The following is a 21,530-nucleotide window of genomic DNA, read 5'->3' as shown; positions in this document are numbered from 1 at the left end:
TAGATACAACTAACATTCAATCTTTATATATTCAAGTAACACTAATTTTACTTATCAAGTTATTAACATGAATTGACAGTTTAGCATGATGTGTGTCTATCATTGGGAAAAGTTTTTGGTGATTTACTAAATAAAAATTGACAAAACTTAGCAATAAGCATATGAATTATCACATTTTGTTGACTAATTCGATAGAATTCGTGATATAGTACATAGGCTAAATTAAATCGTGAGAAAATGAAATTTATTGATATTCAAATGATGGAAAAAAATTACAAGAGTTTTTAAGAGGCACAACTAGTGTAACCGTTTAAAAAAATGTGATTTTTGGGAATTTATATTAAAAAAAAATACTTTATCAATCATTTCAAAATTTTAGGAATATATTTATACATGTTTTAAGAATACATAGTAAAATTTTTGAAAAAAAATTAAATATTTTTTAAGCTATCGTCACTCTCCAACGGCGCAACAAAATAAAGGCCCTTCACTGCTGCAGTGATTCCTTCTACGTGGATGAAATTTTAAAAAAAAATCTCGTTAAACTAGATAATATTGTCTGTAAAATGAACTACGATAAAGAAAAAAAATCAAAAATTGACAAAATGGCGGCGTTTTTTAAAAAGTCGAATTTTACCCAAAATGTTGGTCGTTTTTGGACTGCCAAAATTCGATTTTTGATCCGATCAAAATATTGATAGTTTATTTTACGGAGAACTATATATAGAACATGTAAAAAAAATGATAGTGATCGGATCATTTGTTTTTTAGTAATCGGTGCAGCGAATTTGGGAAATGCTGTTTCGAAAAAACGCGTTTGAAGATAAAATGATCGTTATACTATATACTATATATATACTATTTAAATGGCTGTAACTCAAACTATTTAAGATATCGATTTAAAATTTGGTATGTTATTTTTAAAGGTATAACCTATCGAAATATGGAAAAATTGAAAATTCGATTTTTTGAAAATTTCACACTAGTTGCGCTCCTTAAATAGGTGAACTTTTCAATCCCTGAAGCGCAAAGGCGTTTTAAAACTAAGGTTTAACTACATTGTAATAATAATAAATAATAACTTTGTGTAATTAATCATACCATCAAAGTGAATAATTTGCCTTATTAACAACAATTGTTTAGATTTTTTAAAATTTAAACTTAAAAATAAATTATAAGGTGCCTTACCGATGTAAACATTTATACCATATATTAGTTCCAGACGTTTTAAATATATTTTTATTATCTATATATGTTCGTTCCAGTTAACCTTATAAAAAGCTTTTTGTCGAATTATCAATCGAGATGCTTGATTCTGAAGTTGGCTTTATAAACATTATTTAGTTTCACAGCTTGACCAAGGAAAGAGTTTTGTTAATTTTATAACTAACATTAATAACCTGTTATTTATTAACATCTTTTGTTAATACTGACTTCGTTAATTTCAGTACCGACTGCAGCCATATTAGGTGGTCCAGATTTACATGTCGATAAAGGTAGCACCATCAATCTGACTTGCGCCATACACTTCAGCCCTGAACCTCCGGCTTACATATTTTGGTATCACCATGATGAGGTAATAATGGATTCTTATATATATATATATATATATATATATATATATATATATATATATATATCTTATATACAAAATTTGTGTGTAACAAAGTTCGTTCCCGTACTCCTCCGAAACGGCTTTACCGATTATTATCAAATTTTATATGCTCATTCAATAGGTCTGAGAATTGCTATCTACTTTTCATACCCCTAAGTTGTTCAAAGGGTTGTTCACCATTCTTTTTATTTTTTAGCCAATTTTCTAGTTTTTATTTTTGATAATGTGGCATTAAAAATACTTACAATCCTAAGTTTTACTTTTTTATCACCAACTTCCTTTTTTATAGCCATTTTAGTAATTCAATCATTCTTTATTCCGCGATCAGTCATTGAATATTTTCAACTTGACATAATTTTAGTTCAGATTCTTGAGCTTGAAAAAAGCTTGAATCTTTAAAATACAATTTATTAATATTAAGAGTTGTTCAACCCTAATTTTGGGGTCGATATTTTTTATTTTTATTTTTTCAATGCGGAATTGACAATAGAACTTTTTTTATTAAGTGTTGTCAACCCCTATTTTCTTTTAATGGCTTTAGCTGGTTACACAAATTTTGCCCTTTATAATAAAATAGTATTGTTAAAAATTTGCAAACTTTACTTGCTTTTGAGATAATGGTTCTTTAAGCGGATCTTTAAGCCCCGCTCTGCGCTACCGATTTTGGCATTTCGATAGCTAGTGTACCAGATGTAATAGTTCAAAAGAGTTGTAGGTGTGATAGATTAAATTGTTTATTAGACAAATGATTAAAATTTGAAAAAAAATTAAATGTTTTGAAAATAATTATCATATAATAATATATATATATATATATATATATATATATATATATATATATATATATATATGGGGCTGGTCTTTAATATGCACGTTTTTAAATTTCTTTACTCCCAAGGGCTCAAACGCATCCAAATTAATAATAAAATAAATTTCTAATAGTTTTAGCTCTTAATATTAACATTTAGATAGATCGCACGTCAATTCAGTTTCATATATTTATTATTAACATATGTCATTAAGTGAATTCTTGCGCGATCTGTAATAGCAGATATTAGCACGTGTAGTTTTGTTGGCAATTTATTACTGATAATTTGAGTGTCTACATCTCCAATTAAATAAATATTTTGCTGCAAAATTAATTTTGATTCCATGATAAATAAATATTTCGTTAAACATGGATTTAATTAGAGGTTAAGTGAATCACAAATATTTTTAAGCGTCATAAAATTTGAGTTCACAAATCCTATCACAGGTGGCGCAAGAATTTACTCAATGACATATGTAATAAAAAATATATGAAACTTTAAATTAAACTTTAAGTGCGGTCTATGTAAATGTTAATATTAAGAGCTAAAACTATTAGAAATTTATTTTATTATTAATTTGGATGCGTCTTACGGAAACTGGTTCAATTATAAAAATCATTAATTTGCTTTTAGAAAATACTTTGAGTTAACGTGATTGTTTGTTCTCAATTATGTGTAATAAAATCACTCGGAATACTTATAATCACTCATAAATTAATTTATTTTTTATCGATTAAGTCGATTATTTACACATATCGGGAATTTCACGTAATTTACCTCAAGGCTAAATACCAATAGCAACTAGTTTTTTATTAATTTGGAAGTATTACCTTGGGAGCAAGGAAATTCGAATTATGGGCTACCCTAATATATATATTTATAATTATATATATATATATATATATATATATATATATCATAGGTAATGAAATATAATTAATTTTAGTCTCTTAAAAGCTACTTTCGATATTTTGTCTTTTGCATTGCCCATAAGCAGCCAATCGTCTAAATCAGGGCTTCTTAAACTTTTTTATATGGCGACCCCCTTCAAGCTTAGGAAATTTTAAACGACCCCCTCCTCCAAATAATAAAATATATATTAACCGTTATCGCACTATTTTACAATGTAAATAAAATAAGGATTGAAGAATATGTGCCCATTCATGTTATATATAATTGGAAACGTTGACATAAAACTATATATATATATATATATATATATATATATATATATATATATATATATCTTATATATAAAAATGGATCGCATAACTCAACAACGCCTGAACCAATTTGGCCAATTCTTTTTTTAAAATGTTCGTTGAAGTCCAAGAATGGTTCTTACGGCGAGAAAAAATTGAATAATTGCCGGGAAAACCCTAAAAACAGCCCTTTTCTTTTTTAATCGAGTAAGCAACGAAATTTGTAGAAAAAACAATAATCTATGTCATGACATTTTGTGTAGTTTTTGATAATCTAATTTTTAATATATTTATATAAACATAGAAATATCTTTCTATTAATTAACGAGCTATATTGGCAGCCAAAAACATTGATGTAAATGAATTAAATTTCAAAATTCAAGAACAAATTACAGGCGAATCAGTTGATTCTACAACTAACCAAGACGATCTACCGGAGTTTTTCAACTCGCTGGATTTGCTAGGATTGTCACCTCACAATCTTCAATTAAAGGTTGGATCGGCAATTATAATGTTGCGAAATATCGTCCAACCGCGCCTTTTCAACGGCACAAGGTTAGCGATAAAAAAAACTACCAAACAACTTGATGGAAGCAACTATATTGAAAGGATAGTATAAAGCAGAAGATGTTCTCGCACCGTGCATCCCAATGATTCCGACTGATGTGCCATTTGAGATTAAACGACTACAGTTTCCAATGCGTTTATGGTATCATTGAGTGTCTGTGGTATTAATTTGGAAAACCCATGTTTCTCACATGGAAAATTGTATGTTGTCTATTCCCGTATTGGAAAACCATCCGATTTGTTTGTCTATGCGCCAGGTAATCAAACAAAAAACAACGTTTATCACAAAGCACTACAATAAAAATTGAACTGATTTTTTAATTATGATTTACATGATTAAAATTACTTACTTTTAAACGCTTATAGTGTTTTATTTAATTATTTTTAATTCACACCGAATTATTACCAGGGTGACGGTTCTGTTCAGGATAATTTTTTCAAAGAATAGAAAAAAGGTAGGAACAAAACACCGCCACATTACAATTTTTTTTGACAGGACGAAGTCTGTCGGGTCGGCTAGTATATATATATATATATATATATATATATATATATATTTATTTATTTATTTATTCAATAGAAAAAATAAACTTTTGTAACAAATTCTTTATAAGAAAACATAAAACTATATCTACATATTCAATAGAAAAAATAAAATTTTGTAACATTTTTTAGTGAAAACCTATTATTAACATCAAACAATAGTAATGTGATGAATGTGATTGTTTATTTTTACACAAATAATTAAATCTAGGCTCAATTTAAGTTAGTGCAGATCGTAATAAATTTTCAACGTATATTAAAGTTGAACGGTATTTTGATTTTATGTAAGTTAATGTAGAAGAGGCTGATTCACATAAATATGTTGCACAAATTGGCAGTAATTTGTTTATTGCCATAGTAGGGAATATTCTGATTTGATTTCAATCCAAAATTCATGCACAGACACTTGAAAAAATCTGAGTCGCACGTATCACTTGTTAATTCGGTAAATTCTTCTTGTGCTTTTAAGTTTAAAAAATTAATTTCTTCCATTTCAATTGAAAATGGATTGCAAATTCATTGTTGTATATTGATATCATTGAGAAAATACCTATGCATGTAAACTTCCATATTCTTCAAATGATTAACTATAATTTTTGTTATAGGAGTATCTTTTTTTGAAATATTGTTGCTAATTATATACTCGTCAGTAAATGGAAACATTTCGAGCGATCCACTTTCCACTCTGTTTTTCCATATAAGAAATATTTTAACAAAGGCCTCAAGTTTATTTTTTAACATAAACATTTAACGCAGACTCCCTGCATTGATAAATTCATATCATTGATTTTATCAAAAATATTAGCCAAATAGCATAGCTTGAGAAGCCATAAATTATCGTGAAAATAGTCTGCCTAATAATACTAATTTTAAAATATTGTTTATAATAATTGAAAAGTATCAGATCTTTGCGACCCCTCTTTAGTAGTCTCGCGACCCCCACTTTAAGTAGCCCTGGTCTAAATAAGTCTTTTATTTCGACGATTGGCTGAAAATCAATATTCTCAATAAATATATAATATATATATATATATATATATATATATATATATATATATATATACGTGCTTTAATGATAGTCTGCGATGTCTAAGCTAAACCTGAAGACATAGTAAAACATGTTGTCTCATCGAGATGTTAATTATTGCAATTTCAATAAAATCTAATATTTTGTTAATTATCACAGGTAATAAGTTACGATTCGTCAAGAGGTGGTGTGTCGGTGATAACCGAAAAGGGCGAAGTAACCACGTCATATCTTCTCATCCAGCATGCCGACTTACCCGATTCCGGAAAATATTCCTGTTCCCCATCGAATGCAGATGTTGCTAGCGTTCGAGTTCACGTCCTGAATGGTAATATAAACATTTCAAACTGCTTGACATTTTCTTCGTACGATTTTTTTTTTCAAAAAAGCTATTCATATAGTGTATGATAATTCAAACTGAAATTGCTTGTAAATGTTTTAGCCTAAATACTGCAAATTAAATATATATTTTTTTTAATTATCTTGAGCTAAATTAATTTTAAATATTATATTATAATAATCAAAATGCTATATATCGATTGATTACACCAGCTTTCACTTCTAAACTACAATCAAATTATTATTACTGTCAATCATTCAATTTTTTGTTATATATTTAAGATAAATACATATACAGGGCCGGTCCTGCCTTGCATGCGATATGATAGTATTGCTCGTAACTATCACCAAAAAAATTAGAAAAAAAAATTATATAACGTAGTATGAAAATTATGGGCTTTTATGTGCAGCCCAGAGCTTTGGTCAAACAGTGATCAATTTTCGATTATTGTGATCAATTTTCATTATTTAGCTCATGATTTTCAAACTACGTGAGACATTTTTTTCAGCAGACTCTGCATTGGCAGTGGCTATTTAGTGTTTTTGTTCATCAAAATCGATTCAATCTTTTATTCAAAAATGAGATTTTAAAAAGTGTGGGAAAGAGAATATATTCAAGATTATCAATTTTTTCGTTATCGCTACGATTACACTTACAAGTTTAGCACTTTTTATTTTTTCTTGGAACTTTTTTTTTTTTAATCTACTTAGAATTGTACGCTGATTTCAAATAACATTTCGCTTTTACATAACAGCTCCCGTTTTTGAGTTTTAGTGAACTACCCTCATTAGTCATATAGGCTGTGATTATCGCAGTTTAACAAAAGAGTAAGAGTTTTATCTGCTGTTTTTAGCATGAATTCTTCTCTAAGACGTTGTTTGCATAAATCAGACAGTTTTTGTTACATATGTTTTCGACAAATACCTCTATCTAATTGCGTAAAGGCAGCCTGTTTTTTTCTGTGTGGTGAATATCAATGTAATAATTTCGAGCAATAGAAGCGAATGATCAAATACCACGACTCCAATGGTTTTGGGGTCTATTTGCATCACCATCTTCTGTTTACCATGTAATGGATTGAGAGACCAACGTTGAAAGCAAAGCCAGGAACAGTTAAAAACTAATAAATTTGATCATCCCCAAATCGGCAGCTTATAAAAGATCCAAAGTTACATGAATTCTATTAATAAATTTGTGAAGAAAATCAGGAAGCAATTCGTTTTGGTGGTAACCAATTTTCTGTGAAACAAAAAATACCGTAGCTTTATTAAACTTGCCAAATGCATGTTATCCAATTTGAATGATCCAGAATGCAATACAGGCATCAAAAGTTATTATCTGCACTCTCATGTTATCGAGATGTTAGCGAAGCGCAGGGCGAGAGTACCGCCAAGACATGAGGACTAGGGAATGCAATACCGATAGAAAATTTCAATACCGGTATTTCGGTAATTTTGCATTTTAAAACCGGAATACCGGTAAATTACCGGTATTTTTATTATCTTCAACAAACGTAAACAAAATTGAAAGTTACTAGTACAAATATAAAAAAATGTATATACAACTACAACTATATTCAACTAAACAATAAAATAAAACAATAAATTCATTTTTTTAAATAATAATTTAACAAAAGTATATGCAATTTAATTAATTCATTATCACTATCAAGTATATTGAGTACTTTTCATCAAAAACAAACTTATGAGTAAGAAAGACCAAAAACTCATAAAAGATCATATTACATTATTATAATAAACTGTATTGTCTGTATCCGATGTGTTAAATTAGCATAATCTCCAATATTCTAAAAAAATAATTTTTCTACACTAATTTAAGATTGGATACTTTGTCGAGATAAATAATAAGTAACTATAATTGTTGAGTATTGTTATTTAAAACAATGTGATGCTTTTATAGTATTTTCAAACTTCGAAACGTTGTCGAAAAATAATATTTTATAATTGGAATAAGAAGCAAAAATATTTAGTAATTATCATAATTATTATGTATTAAGTTAGAAAAAATAAAGATTACTTAAAAAACCGTTACATTTTTACAAAAGATGAAACAAACAGAATTATTTATCAGTCCTATTCTATTTATTGTAACACGATATGAAGCCTTTTGGAAAGCAATAAATATTCAGATTAATGACGAGTTGAGATAATATTTGACATTTGTTTATCTTATAGAAGCACGTGAAGATATGGCTGTTAATGCGATTATGGAATTTAAAGATAAAGTTCCGAGAAATTTAAACATTTGGGTATTATGTATCAAATAGCGCTTATGTAAAATTACCGAAAATACCGGTATTTTTGGAATAAATACCGGTAAAAATACCGCCGAAAAATCGGGCGGTTTACCGGTAATTCGGTATACCGGTATACCGGTATTGCATTCCCTAATGAGGACTATGGAGGAGCGATATGAATGAAGGTGGGACGTTTACAAGATGGCTAACAATTGTCGGAGACAAGATCAAAAAACTTTCGAATGCATAAAATAAAATATGTGTAATTTTTTATTGTAATATGAGGTAAAACTAGCACATTGGTATATCTAAAAAACTAAAGCTGTTAAAAAAGTTCTGTTACTTTTTTTGGAATCAGCGTCCTTAAATTACTCATACAATCTCAGTAAAAAATTAGTGTCACGAAGTGTTATCGTAGCGACTCGTATGCATGTTTTGATTGTGAGTAAAAGGTGTTGTTGAGAGATGAGCAAGTGAATGATAAATGTTGATTACAGGTGAGCGGCCAGCCGCAATGCAGACCGGCTCGGGCTGCTTGTGGAACTGCTCATTGAACATGATCGCACTGATCGTGGCGTCTCACCTGTACGGGCTCTTCTACGAGTCGCTCTACCTGGCGCCGGAGCGGTAATCGCCCAACCATCGTCCTGTCAATCATCTTCAACACTGGCAGTCCGAACCAATTGCTATTATGTTGCTAGTGTTAATATTGATTTTAACGGGCGTCGTGCCCGCCGTGGTGCACGTACTGTGTACTATCCCATATTAAACTCGTTGTGATGTTCGGTGTTCTCTTCTTAGTTGAGAGCTCCCGATTTATGTATTGCCTAATCCGATATGCAAAGTATTTCAAAATGATTGGCAAAAAACTAAAAACCAGCTTAGGCAAAAATAAACTTTTCACATTAATAAGATATGTGTATCTTTAATATTTACTACTGTTTTAAGTAAATAAATGCATTGCTGTTAATTATTTGAAAAGGTAACTATTAAAAATTCATTAGCAAATAAATTTAGAATATTGTATATATTTGATAGACGTATTTATATGATGAGTTGATTTTTCCGGAGGATTAAATTTTATTATTGTTGGGAAAATACTATACGGTTGTTAAAATTATTTTGTTGAAATAAATATTTGATATATATTGATTTCTACTTTTGATTATTAACATCTACTATTTTACTTCGCGCGAGATACAACATATTATACCACATAGTTAATAAAGATTTCTGTCGCGTCACAATTATCATAATGGATCGTATTTATGTTCAATTTAAAAAGCATGAATATCAATGTATATTTAAAACCATACTAATGTATTATATATGAATAAGAATATAGATATAGATATATACATAGATGTCATTACATGGAGTAACACTCAAATTATATAACATTATAACTTCATAGCGTGGAAAAGTTGGAATTTGCATATTTTTTGAAGATGTTTTAAAACAAGAAGGATGCGTTATGTATAGTAAAATAAATTAAATGAAGTTATTTTATATGAATCTGACGATTGCTCATCAACTATTGTTTGAAAAATATTATGTATATTTCTTCATTAAAAAACTTTGAACGAATCTTTATGTAAATATATTCAATTTAAATTCGAAGTATTGTTTCATTATTTTTACTTTTCAAACAACAATTTTTCATTTTGATTGAAGCACTTCTTAACGATGTGTATTTAAATACACAAATTTAGAATAAATTTTGGGACAAAAATCGATACTGTATATCTAGTTTTTTATTAACCGATTTATTTAAATTATCAAAAAAAAATTTTTTTTAATTTGTTTTTTAAGTTGAATTAAGTGCTTTTTTAAATTAAATAGAATTATTTGGATATAAAGTGTCGATCAAAGTCTAGATAATGATTGTTCAAAATTTTGTCCTGAATGTGAGCATAATTTCATAATATTGCCAATATTAGGGAACGCGTAAAAACAATATTATTGAAATAAAATTTATATTTCAATAAATGATGAAAACATTATTAGATAAATAAAATTTTTAGCATAGTCTAATAATGGTATATGGGATATTTAATATATTAATATATATGGAACATGGAATATAACGAATTTCAAACATTCTTAATGTAATTTGAATAATGTTACTAAAGTAAATCATAAAAGTTTTAGCCTTTTAGTACATTATAATTATTGATTTAAAATATTTTTTGTTCATGTTTTTATTGACTCATGACAAAATGATGAAATGTACTGAAATACGCGAAAATAGCAAATATCGAATCGTCCTTTTAAGGGAAAATCTGGAAATGTGCAATATTTAGTACCTATATTTATTATACATAATTATAATTTGTTTATATTGTTAATAAATATTATTTTATATTTGATCGAATTTTATTTCAGCTGACTTAACAAAGAATCTAATCTTACTCTGTGACCTCATTAATCATATACCTCAAATTGCATGAAACGCATTCAACTTCTAAATTACTAGAGATATTGGTTTGATAGATCTCAAGCAGATTTTAATAGCCAAGAGGACAGAAACCGTTTTTTAATATTTGTCAAGTAAGTGCTTTTAAGTGATATTAATACGCCGACTAGGAAGTTTATACTTTATGCAGATATTTTATAAAGCTCTATATTATTTGTTTATACAGTCTGGGGGTCCGTGCCATCTATATAGAGTTGCTCTAAAAATTATCACAAAACTTGATTATAACTTCTATATCAACGTAATTATAACCATTTATAATTTTTCTGTTCCAAGTCTTGTTCCCACATATCAAAATCTACAATAAATATAAATATAGGTAATTATTTAATTAGAGATATGAAATATAAGAAAAGAAGTGCAATGAATGTACAATGTGCTTTTGAAAATAATTCCAGTAACTATAGACTACGAAAGATAAATAAACAAATGCTGACATGATGAACTTAAAGAGAGTATTTAGCAAAAAGTATATATCTCAAAATTGAACAAAAATTGTAACCTAAGCATTGTAAGTTGATCAAAGAGATTATTTAATGTTACATGAAGTAGATATTAAGACGAAATGTGTAAATTATTGTACGCGTGTAAAAGTATTTATTACCGTTTGCGTGAAAAAGTATAGCGAATATTTGATTTTTAATTCTTTTTTACTTTTGATTTTTTTTTACTTTTACACTGCATACCAGTCAATACCGTTTCTGCATGTTACAACTAGCTCCAGATTTTATTACAACTAACCATAAGTGTGATTTTTTTTACATTAATCAAGATATTTTTTTAAATATTCAGCAAATGATTAGATTATATTATAAGAACGATGAATTTGAAAAGAAACTAGTGATGCATGGATGGCATCGTGCCTTAAGACAATTTGCTGAAACGGTACGGCAGCCGTAATTAAACAGGACTGATAATATACAATGATTATTGAAAATGTTTCAATAATTAAAAACAATTGTTTTAAATATTTTCAAATAAATTAGTATAAATACTATAAATTTATAAGTGCTTATTTAATGGGGCGACAGACGTAACTCATATTTATGTTAAAAAAAATATTGTTCAATTTTTTTTTTAATTTGTTTTTTTGCTAATTTTGAGTTTTTTTTCAAAATATTTTCTTCTTTTTAAAAGTTTAACTTTTCTCATTTTTTTTGAGAATTTGAAAATTTTTGAAAATTATCGATTTTTTTTTTTTTGAAGATTTTTAAATATTCTAAAATTTTTGTAAGAAATCGTTTTTTTTTTAAATTTGGTGTGTAGAAATGTTTCAAAATTTAGATTTTTTTAAATTATAAAAATCTGGAAAATTTGAATTTTTTGTAAATTTGATTTATTTTTTTTTTTGAAAATTTTGAATTTTTTTCCTTTTGAAAATTTTCAGAATTTCGAAATTTCTTATAAACGCACTTTTTTCACAAGTGTCTACACAAGCAAAATGTTTTTTGAATTAATCCGATGTTTTTTTGATTATTCTAATCGGATAATGCGTTCTCTGAAAAACTGCAGGACCATTTTTACACCCTTTGTGCTCCACACCTTCGAAACGGCTAGACGTGCCTTTTGCGAAAACACCTCACGATCGAGTACGAACCGAATGTTTTTTTAATCTTTTAAATCAGTTATTCTATCAGTTAGTCGAAAATGTTGAGGATATATGTTTGAAACACACACATTTAAAATTAAAAATCTTGGTACGAAACCCAAAAAAAATAACACAAAAATATACGCAATACAAGTAAAATGTTTTTTCAATTATTCAAATCGGACGCTCCATTCTCTTAAAAACTGAATTACCACTTTTGGTTCTTTCTGCCCTGTATTTTCGACGTGGCTAGAACTGCCTTTTCCAAAAACTAATCAACACGTCTGCTTATCAAGACGAATCGAATGTTTATTTGCCGGTGTCGGCAAGACAAAGCGCTTGTTTATATGTTTCGACATTATAAAATTATTTTGCGTCCACGAGCTTGTTATATTTGTACTAGAATTCGGTCCTTGCTTGAAAATACAACAATTGATTGTTTATATTTTTAAGGGCATATTTTAATAAACAAAATATAAGTTATTAATTTTTTTTTTTTTTAAATATATAATTTCATACGAGCCTATTTTATGTAAAATGTAACATAGAAGTTAATACATATTTTTTTTACCTTATATCTATCTACTCATATTTCCCATGTGATAAAATAAATAATATGTACTCATTTCAGAACAATATTTATTGAATTTCATATATTATTGGTTCATTTCAATATAAGAACTGCGGTAAATAAAAATATAACTAGTAAATTTTTGATTGACAATATACCTGTATTAATACCGGGATCCCGGTATGACAAATTTCAGATATTGAATGCCGGTATTCAGATTTTAGTACAGCATTGGATGCCCGTATTACTTACGTTTGGCCTAGCCCTAGCCATCGTATGCTTGTCCATTGTCCGTTAAGGTGTTAAATGTTACATTATCGCCATGGACGTTAAATATATAAATAAATGAAAAATGTTGTGACCATACTCGCTTGGTAAATTAAAAATTAACAAATAAAAAAAATTAAATTATTATGTATGTACGCTTGAAACAATATTTTATATATAAATAAATATTATATTGAAAGAAATGATAACTGAATAGAGATCAGAATATTGTAAAAATTGAACTAATATTATTTTGTTTAAAAAAAGTTTATATTCATTTTTGGTCTGAAATTTGGGCATATTTTCGTGCAAGAATCGGCCATCTTAGATCAAACTGTCGATGTTCGTATGTGAATTGTGTGTATAAAAGTTTGTTCGAAAAGTGCATTCTGAATTAGATTAACTAAGAATCGTTCATTAAAGATTTTTTTTTAATTTCAATATTTATTACAACTGTTAAATAATTTAACATCTAGTAATAATTATAAATGATGACATAAATTTAAATAAATAAAAATAGATAGAATAGATTATGGATAGAATTTACATTAAAATGACATCCGTCGTATGATGATTTATTATAAAATAAAAGCAAATAATAATATTAATAAAATTAATAAATAAAATAAATAAAATTTCTAAATAATAAAGTAATACTAGAAAAACAATAAAGTGGAATTGAAACAATAAGTGACAGATAATAATAAATATAATAAAATAACAATATTGGAAATAATAAAATAATAATATTAATAATAATAATAACAATCTTAATATTAATGTTAGCGTTTATAAATGGCTATTTATGAGATCATTGGGAATTTTTCGTTTTAGTCTGTTTGCGCGCTTCTGAAAATACTTTCTGTGCTAAGTAATTTGAGTCGTAAATTCTTCTTTTATAGTTTTCTGTTTTTTCTTGAATTACTTCATTTACTGTCATCATGTTGCTGTCCTGGTAAATCAACTAGTTGGGAACGTACCTGGGCGCGTTCAGTGCCTGCCGTATGATCTTGTTCTGCACTCACTTGAATGATCTGTATATTGTTTTTTTGGCTGTGGCCCATAGTTGAATCCCATAGGACCACACTGGTTTGAAAATACATTTGTAAATAATTAGTTTGTTGTTTGTCGACAGTTCGGATCGTTTATTCAGTAACCAGTAATGTTCATTAAAGATAATCATTTAAATTATGCGTTAAAATTAATATCATGTTTAAAATTTGGATGGCTATGCTACAAATTTCATAATAGACAGACTTTGCTTGAAGATATCGCGTTTTTTCATATTATAAGTAATTAATGTTAATTGTGTTTCTTTTACAGGGCTCTTTATACAAATGATTGTAACAATGAAATATCACATTTGCAGGGACTATTTCTAGAGTATCCTTTGTGTTCATGTATGTTATATGTATCCAAGTTTATGTAAACTTTGGAAAGTGCATTCAATCAGTTACAGTCAACCAATAATTAATAAATTATGTTGCATATTGTGCAAAGACTACATGAATAATTAAAACAATACAATATGCAATATTCTAGGACAATTTACTTCCGTAATAATATATTATATTACATTAAATTTATTAGTATATAAATAGAAGTGATTAAGTAAGTTATGTTCAAATCACGTTACTTAAATAAAGTATTTCTATCAACATGAGTCCAAAGTTATTTTATAGACAAACAAAGTAATGAAATATTTTATTAAAATCACATGATGCGGTATAATATGCATCAAATGCCGGACAGATTTCTTCCATTCGCCTTTCGAGGTAGTTTTAACAATGGGGGCTGTCAGTTTTGTGTGTTGTGTGTGTTGCATGTTGCATGGTGTGTTGAGTATGTGTGAGCGAGTGAGAACCCAGTAAACACCGAGCGGCGGTAGCAATCTGAAATCCACATTGATTATATGTGGGTGCCATAGCGCTGAAGGCGCGCTTGTGGATTTCAGGTTGCTGCCGACGCTCACATCACACGGTGTTTACTGGGAAGCGATCGTGTTCGTCGACTTTGGAAGACCGGGTCCGGAGTCGACTAGCAATCGCGACAGATGTCGGACTTTGGAAAACCGGATTTCAAAGTCTTTGTCGATCTTAGAGTATATTGATCCTTTCCATTCTTATCCCAAATTTTTTGTTAAATTTTTTTTTTACCAACAAAATTTTTTCCTACAATTTTATTCCCCCAAAATTTATTTTCACAATTTTTTTTCCGCAAAATTTTTTTGTCCGAATTTTTTTTCCAAAAATTTTTTTGTCCAGAAATTTTTACACCAATTTTTTTCCCAAAAATTTTTTCCCTCAAAAATCAAAGACCACGGTTTTCCCCAATTTTTTCCTCCAAAATTTTTTTGTCCACAACTTTTTTTCCCGAATTTTTTTTTCGAATTTTTTTTGTCCAAACATTTTTTTTCCCAAATTTTTTTCCGCCAAAATTTGTTTCGCTAAAAAATCAAAGACCATGGTTTTTTTTCATTTTTCCAAAATTTTTTTCCCCAAAATTTTTTTTGTCCAGAAATTTTTTTTAGCTAAAAATTTTTTTCAGCATTTTTTTCCCCAAAATTGTTTTTCCTGAAAAATCAAAGACCATGTTTTTTCCCCAATTTTTTCACCGATTTTTTGCAAAATTTTTTTGGTCCAAAATTTTTTTTTCTAAAAAATTTTTGCCCCAAGTTTTTTTTTCAAAAATTTTTTCACCAAAATTATTTTGTTCAAAATTTTTTTGACCAAATTTTTTTGGATCAAAATTTTTTTGACCAAATTTTTTTAGACCAAAATTTTTTTGACCAAATTTTTTTGACCAAAATTTTTTTGACCAAAATTTTTTAGAGTAAAAATTTTTTGGAGCCAAAATTTTTTTGACCAAATTTTTTTGGACCAAAATTTTTTTGAGTCAAAATTTTTTTGTCCAAATTTTTTTGGGCCAAAATTTTTTTGACCAAAATTTTTTTCACTAAAATTTTTTTGGGCCAAAATTTTTTTGACCAAAATTTTCTCAAAATTTTTTCTACCAGGAGAACAGTCACAATTTTGAATTAAAATGGCGCTGTCAAATGTAAAAATGTGACTGCTCTTCTAATACATCAAAACGATTTTGACCAAATTTTTGACAAAAATTTTTTTGGGTCAAAATTTTTTTGGGCCAAAATTTTTTTGACCAAAATTTTTTGGGTCAAAATTTTTTTGGGCCAAAATTTTTTGGGTCAAAATTTTTTTGACCAAAATTTTTTGGGTCAAAATTTTTTTGGGCCAAAATTTTTTGGGTCAAAATTTTTTTAATTAAAATTTTTTGGACCAAATTTTTTTGACCAAAATTTTTTGGGTCAAAATTTTTTGGGCCAAAATTTTTTGGGTCAAAATTTTTTTTGGCCAAAATTTTTTTGACCAAATTTTTTTTGACCAAAACTTTTTTGAGTCAAAACTTTTTGTGCCAAAATCTTTTGACCAAAATTTTTTGGGTCAAAATTTTTTTGGGCCAAAATTTTTTGGGTCAAATTTTTTTTGACCAAAATTTTTTGGGTCAAAAATTTTTTGGGTCAAAATTTTTTGGGTCAAAATTTTTTGGGCCAAAATTTTTTAGGTCAAAATTTTTTTGACAAAAATTTTTTGGACCAAAATTTTTTTGGGCCAAAATTTTTTGGGTCAAAATTTTTTTGGGCCAAAATTTTTTGGGTCAAAATTTTTTGGACCAAAATTTTTTTGACAAAAATTTTTTGGGTCAAAATTTTTTTGGGCCAAAATTTTTTTGACCATAATTTTTTGGGTCAAAATTTTTTGGGTCAAAATTTTTTTGACAAAAATTTTTTGGGCCAAAATTTTTTTGACCAAATTTTTTTTCCAAAATTTTTTTGACCAAATGTTTGGACCAAAATTTTTTTGACAAAAATTTTTTGGGCCAAAATTTTTTGAGTCAACATTTTTTTTTACCAAAAATTTTTTTCCCAAAATTTTGACCCAATTTTTTGGGCCAAAATTTTTTGAGTCAAAATTTTTTTGGGCCAAAATTTTTTGAGTCAAAATTTTTTTTGACCAAAATTTTTTGGGCCAAAATTTTTTTGACATATTTTTTGGGCCAAAATTTTTTGGGTCAAAATTTTTTTGAACCAAAATTTTTTTGACCAAATTTTTTTTTGAGTCAAAATTTTTTTGACCAAATTTTTTTGGGTCAAAATTTTTTTGGGCGTAAATTTTTTGACCAAATTTTTTTGGATCAAAATTTTTTGGGTCAAAATTTTTTTAGGCCAAAATTTTTTGGGTCAAAATTTTTTTGATTAAAAATTTTTGTGCCAAAATTTTTTTGACAAAAATTTTTTTGACAAAAATTTTTTGGTTCAAAATCTTTTTGACCAAAATTTTTTTGACCAAATTTTTTTTTGAGTCAAAATTTTTTTGACCAAATTTTTTTGGGTCAAAATTTTTTTGGGCGTAAATTTTTTGACCAAATTTTTTTGGATCAAAATTTTTTGGGTCAAAATTTTTTTGATTAAAATTTTTGTGCCAAAATTTTTTGGACCAAAATTTTTTTGACAAAAATTTTTTGGGTCAAAATTTTTTTGGGCCAAAATTTTTTTGACCAAAATTTTTTGGGTCAAAATTTTTTTGGGCCAAAATTTTTTGGGTCAAAATTTTTTTGACCAAATTTTTTGGGTCAAAATTTTTTGAGCCAAAATTTTTTGGGTCAAGATTTTTTTGACAAAAATTTTTTGGGTCAAAATTTTTTTGGGCCAAAATTTTTTTGACCAGAATTTTTTTCCAAAATTTTTTGGGTCAAAATTTTTTAGACCAAAATTTTTTTGACAAAAATTTTTTGGGCCGAAATTTTTTTGACCAAAATTTTTTGGGTCAAAATTTTTTTGGGCCAAAATTTTTTGGGTCAAAATTTTTTTGGGCCAAAATTTTTTGGGTCAAAATTTTTTTAATTAAAAATTTTTTGGACCAAAATTTTTTTGACAAAAATTTTTTGGGTCAAAATTTTTTTCGGCCAAAATTTTTTTGATCAAAATTTTTTGGGTCATAATTTTTTTGGGTCAAAATTTTTTTGACCAAAATTTTTTGGGTCAAAAATTTTTTGGGCCAAAATTTTTTGGGTCAAAATTTTTTTGGGTCAAAATTTTTTTGATCAAAATTTTTTGGGTCAAAATTTTTTGGGCCAAAATTTTTTGGGTCAAAATTTTTTTGACAAAAATTTTTTGGGTCAAAATTTTTTTCGGCCAAAATTTTTTTGACCAAAATTTTTTGGGTCATAATTTTTTTGGCTCAAAATTTTTTTGACAAAAATTTTTTGGGTCAAAATTTTTTTGGGCCAAAATTTTTTTGACCATAATTTTTTGGGTCAAAATTTTTTGGGCCAAAATTTTTTGGAATTTTTTGGGTCAAAATTTTTTTGACAAAAATTTTTTGGGTCAAAATTTTTTTGGGCCAAAATTTTTTTGACCAAAATTTTTTTCCAAAATTTTTTGGGTCAAAATTTTTTGGACCAAAATTTTTTTGACAAAAATTTTTTGGGTCGAAATTTTTTGGGCCAAAATTTTTTTGACCAAATTTTTTTGGGTCAAAATTTTTTTCGGCCAAAATTTTTTTGACCAAAATTTTTTGGGTCATAATTTTTTTGGGTCAAAATTTTTTTGACCAAAATTTTTTGGGTCAAAAATTTTTTGAGCCAAAATTTTTTGGGTCAAAATTTCTTTAATTAAAAATTTTTTGGACCAAAATTTTTTTGACAAAAATTTTTTGGGTCAAAATTTTTTTCGCCAAAATTTTTTTGACCAAAATTTTTTGGGTCAAAATTTTTTTGGGTCAAAATTTTTTTGACCAAAATTTTTTGGGTCAAAATTTTTTGAGCCAAAATTTTTTGGGTCAAAATTTTTTTGGGTCAAAATTTTTTTGACCAAAATTTTTTGGGTCAAAATTTTTTGGGCCAAAATTTTTTGGGCCAAAATTTTTTGGGTCAAAATTTTTTTAATTAAAAATTTTTTGGACCAAAATTTTTTTGACAAAAATTTTTTGGGTCAAAATTTTTTTCGGCCAAAATTTTTTGGGTCATAATTTTTTTGGGTCAAAATTTTTTTGACCAAAATTTTTTTGACAAAAATTTTTTGGGTCAAAATTTTTTTGGGCCAAAATTTTTTTGACCATAATTTTTTGGGTCAAAATTTTTTGGGTCAAAATTTTTTTGACAAAAATTTTTTGGGCCAAAATTTTCTGGGTCAAAATTTTTTTGGGCCAAAATTTTTTTGACCAAAATTTTTTTCCAAAATTTTTTTGACCAAATTTTTGGACCAAAATTTTTTTGACAAAAATTTTTTGGGTCAAAATTTTTTGGCCCAAAATTTTTTTGACCAAATTTTTTTGACCAAAATTTTTTTGAGTCAAAACTTTTTGTGCCAAAATTTTTTGACCAAATTTTTTTTGACCAAAAGTTTTTTTGACCAAAATTTTTTTGACCAAAATTTTTTGACCAAAATTTTTTGGACCAAAAATTTTTTGGGCCAAAATTTTTTGAGTCAACATTTTTTTTTACCAAAAATTTTTTTCCCAAAATTTTGACCCAATTTTTTGGGCCAAAATTTTTTGAGTCAAAATTTTTTTGGGCCAAAATTTTTTGAGTCAAAATTTTTTTTGACCAAAATTTTTTGGGCCAAAATTTTTTGACATATTTTTTGGGCCAAAATTTTTTGGGTCAAAATTTTTTTGAACCAAAATTTTTTTGACCAAATTTTTTTTTGAGTCAAAATTTTTTTGACCAAATTTTTTTGGGTCAAAATTTTTTTGGGCGTAAATTTTTTGACCAAATTTTTTTGGATCAAAATTTTTTGGGCCAAAATTTTTTTGGGCCAAAATTTTTTCTGTCAAAATTTTTTTGATTAAAAATTTTTGTGCCAAAATTTTTTTGACAAAAATTTTTTGGGTCAAAATTTTTTTATGCCAAATTTTTTTTGTGCCAAAATTTTTTGGGTCAAAATTTTTTGGGCCAAATTTTTTGGGCCAAATTTTTTTTGACCAAAATTTTTTTTGACCAAAATTTTTTTGACCAAATTTTTTTAGACCAAAATTTTTTTGACCAAATTTTTTCGACCAAAATTTTTTTGAGTAAAAATTTTTTGGGGCCAAAATTTTTTGGGTCAAAATTTTTTGGCCAATATTTTTTTGACCAAATTTTTTTGGACCAAAATTTTTTTGACCAAACTTTTTGTGCCAAAATTTTTTTGACCAAAATTTTTTGGGTCAAAATTTTTTTGGGTCAAAATTTTTTTGACCAAAATTTTTTGGGTCAAAATTTTTTTGGGCCAAAACTTTTTGGGTCAAAATTTTTTGATTAAAAATTTTTGTGCCAAAATTTTTTGGACCAAAATTTTTTTGACAAAAATTTTTTGGGTCAAAATTTTTTGGGCCAAAATTTTTTTGACCAAAATTTTTTGGGTCAAAATTTTTTTGGGCCAAATTTTTTGGGTCAAAATTTTTTTGACCAAAATTTTTTGGGTCAAAAATTTTTTGAGCCAAATTTTTTGGGTCAAATTTTTTTTGACAAAAATTTTTTGGGTCAAAATTTTTTTGGGCCAAAATTTTTTTGACCAAAATTGTTTTCCAAAATTTTTTGGGTCAAAATTTTTTAGACCAAAATTTTTTTGACAAAAATTTTTTGGGCCGAAATTTTTTGGGCCAAAATTTTTTTGACCAAAATTTTTTGGGTCAAAAATTTTTTGGGTCAAAATTTTTTGGGTCAAATTTTTTGGGCCAAAATTTTTTTGACCAAATTTTTTTAGACCAAAATTTTTTAGGTCAAAATTTTTTTGGGTCAAAATTTTTTTGGGCCAAAATTTTTTTGACCAAAATTTTTTGGGTCAAAATTTTTTTGGGCCAAAATTTTTTGGGTCAAAATTTTTTTGACAAAAATTTTTTTGACCAAAATTTTTTTCCAAAATTTTTTTCCAAAATTTTTTGGGTCAAAATTTTTTGGGTCAAAATTTTTTGGACCAAAATTTTTTGGGTCGAAATTTTTTGGGCCAAAATTTTTTTGACCAAAATTTTTTGGGTCAAAATTTTTTTGACCAAAATTTTTTGGGTCAAAATTTTTTGGGTCAAAATTTTTTTGGGCCAAAATTTTTTTGACCAAAATTTTTGGGTCAAAATTTTTTGGGCCAAATTTTTTGGGCCAAAATTTTTTGGGTCAAAATTTTTTTAATTAAAAATTTTTTGGACCAAAATTTTTTTGACAAAAATTTTTTGGGTCAAAATTTTTTTCGGCCAAAATTTTTTTGACCAAAAT

The 21,530-nt window shown here is 27.0% G+C and overlaps 1 protein-coding gene across 2 annotated transcripts in view; it reads left to right on the top strand.

The window, feature by feature from the left end:
* The window catches only part of LOC113378704, a 291,296-nt gene extending 281,870 nt beyond the window's left edge, over window positions 1-9,426 (top strand). For both annotated transcript variants that reach the window (XM_026619264.1, XM_026619265.1), the window contains exons 5-7: window positions 1,449-1,576; window positions 5,923-6,091; window positions 8,858-9,426. In XM_026619264.1, coding sequence (XP_026475049.1) covers window positions 1,449-1,576; window positions 5,923-6,091; window positions 8,858-8,991 — 431 coding nt within the window. In that variant the 3' untranslated portion in view covers window positions 8,992-9,426. The remainder of the gene's footprint in view (window positions 1-1,448; window positions 1,577-5,922; window positions 6,092-8,857) is intronic.
* The last annotated feature ends 12,104 nt before the right edge of the window (window positions 9,427-21,530 follow it).

Source organism: Ctenocephalides felis, unplaced genomic scaffold (assembly GCF_003426905.1).
Source record: "Ctenocephalides felis isolate EL2017-DRISC unplaced genomic scaffold, ASM342690v1 CF-g0.4_SCAFFOLD_01886, whole genome shotgun sequence".
Lineage (NCBI taxonomy): Eukaryota > Metazoa > Arthropoda > Insecta > Siphonaptera > Pulicidae > Ctenocephalides > Ctenocephalides felis.
This window is presented reverse-complemented; position numbering and strand designations above follow the sequence as displayed.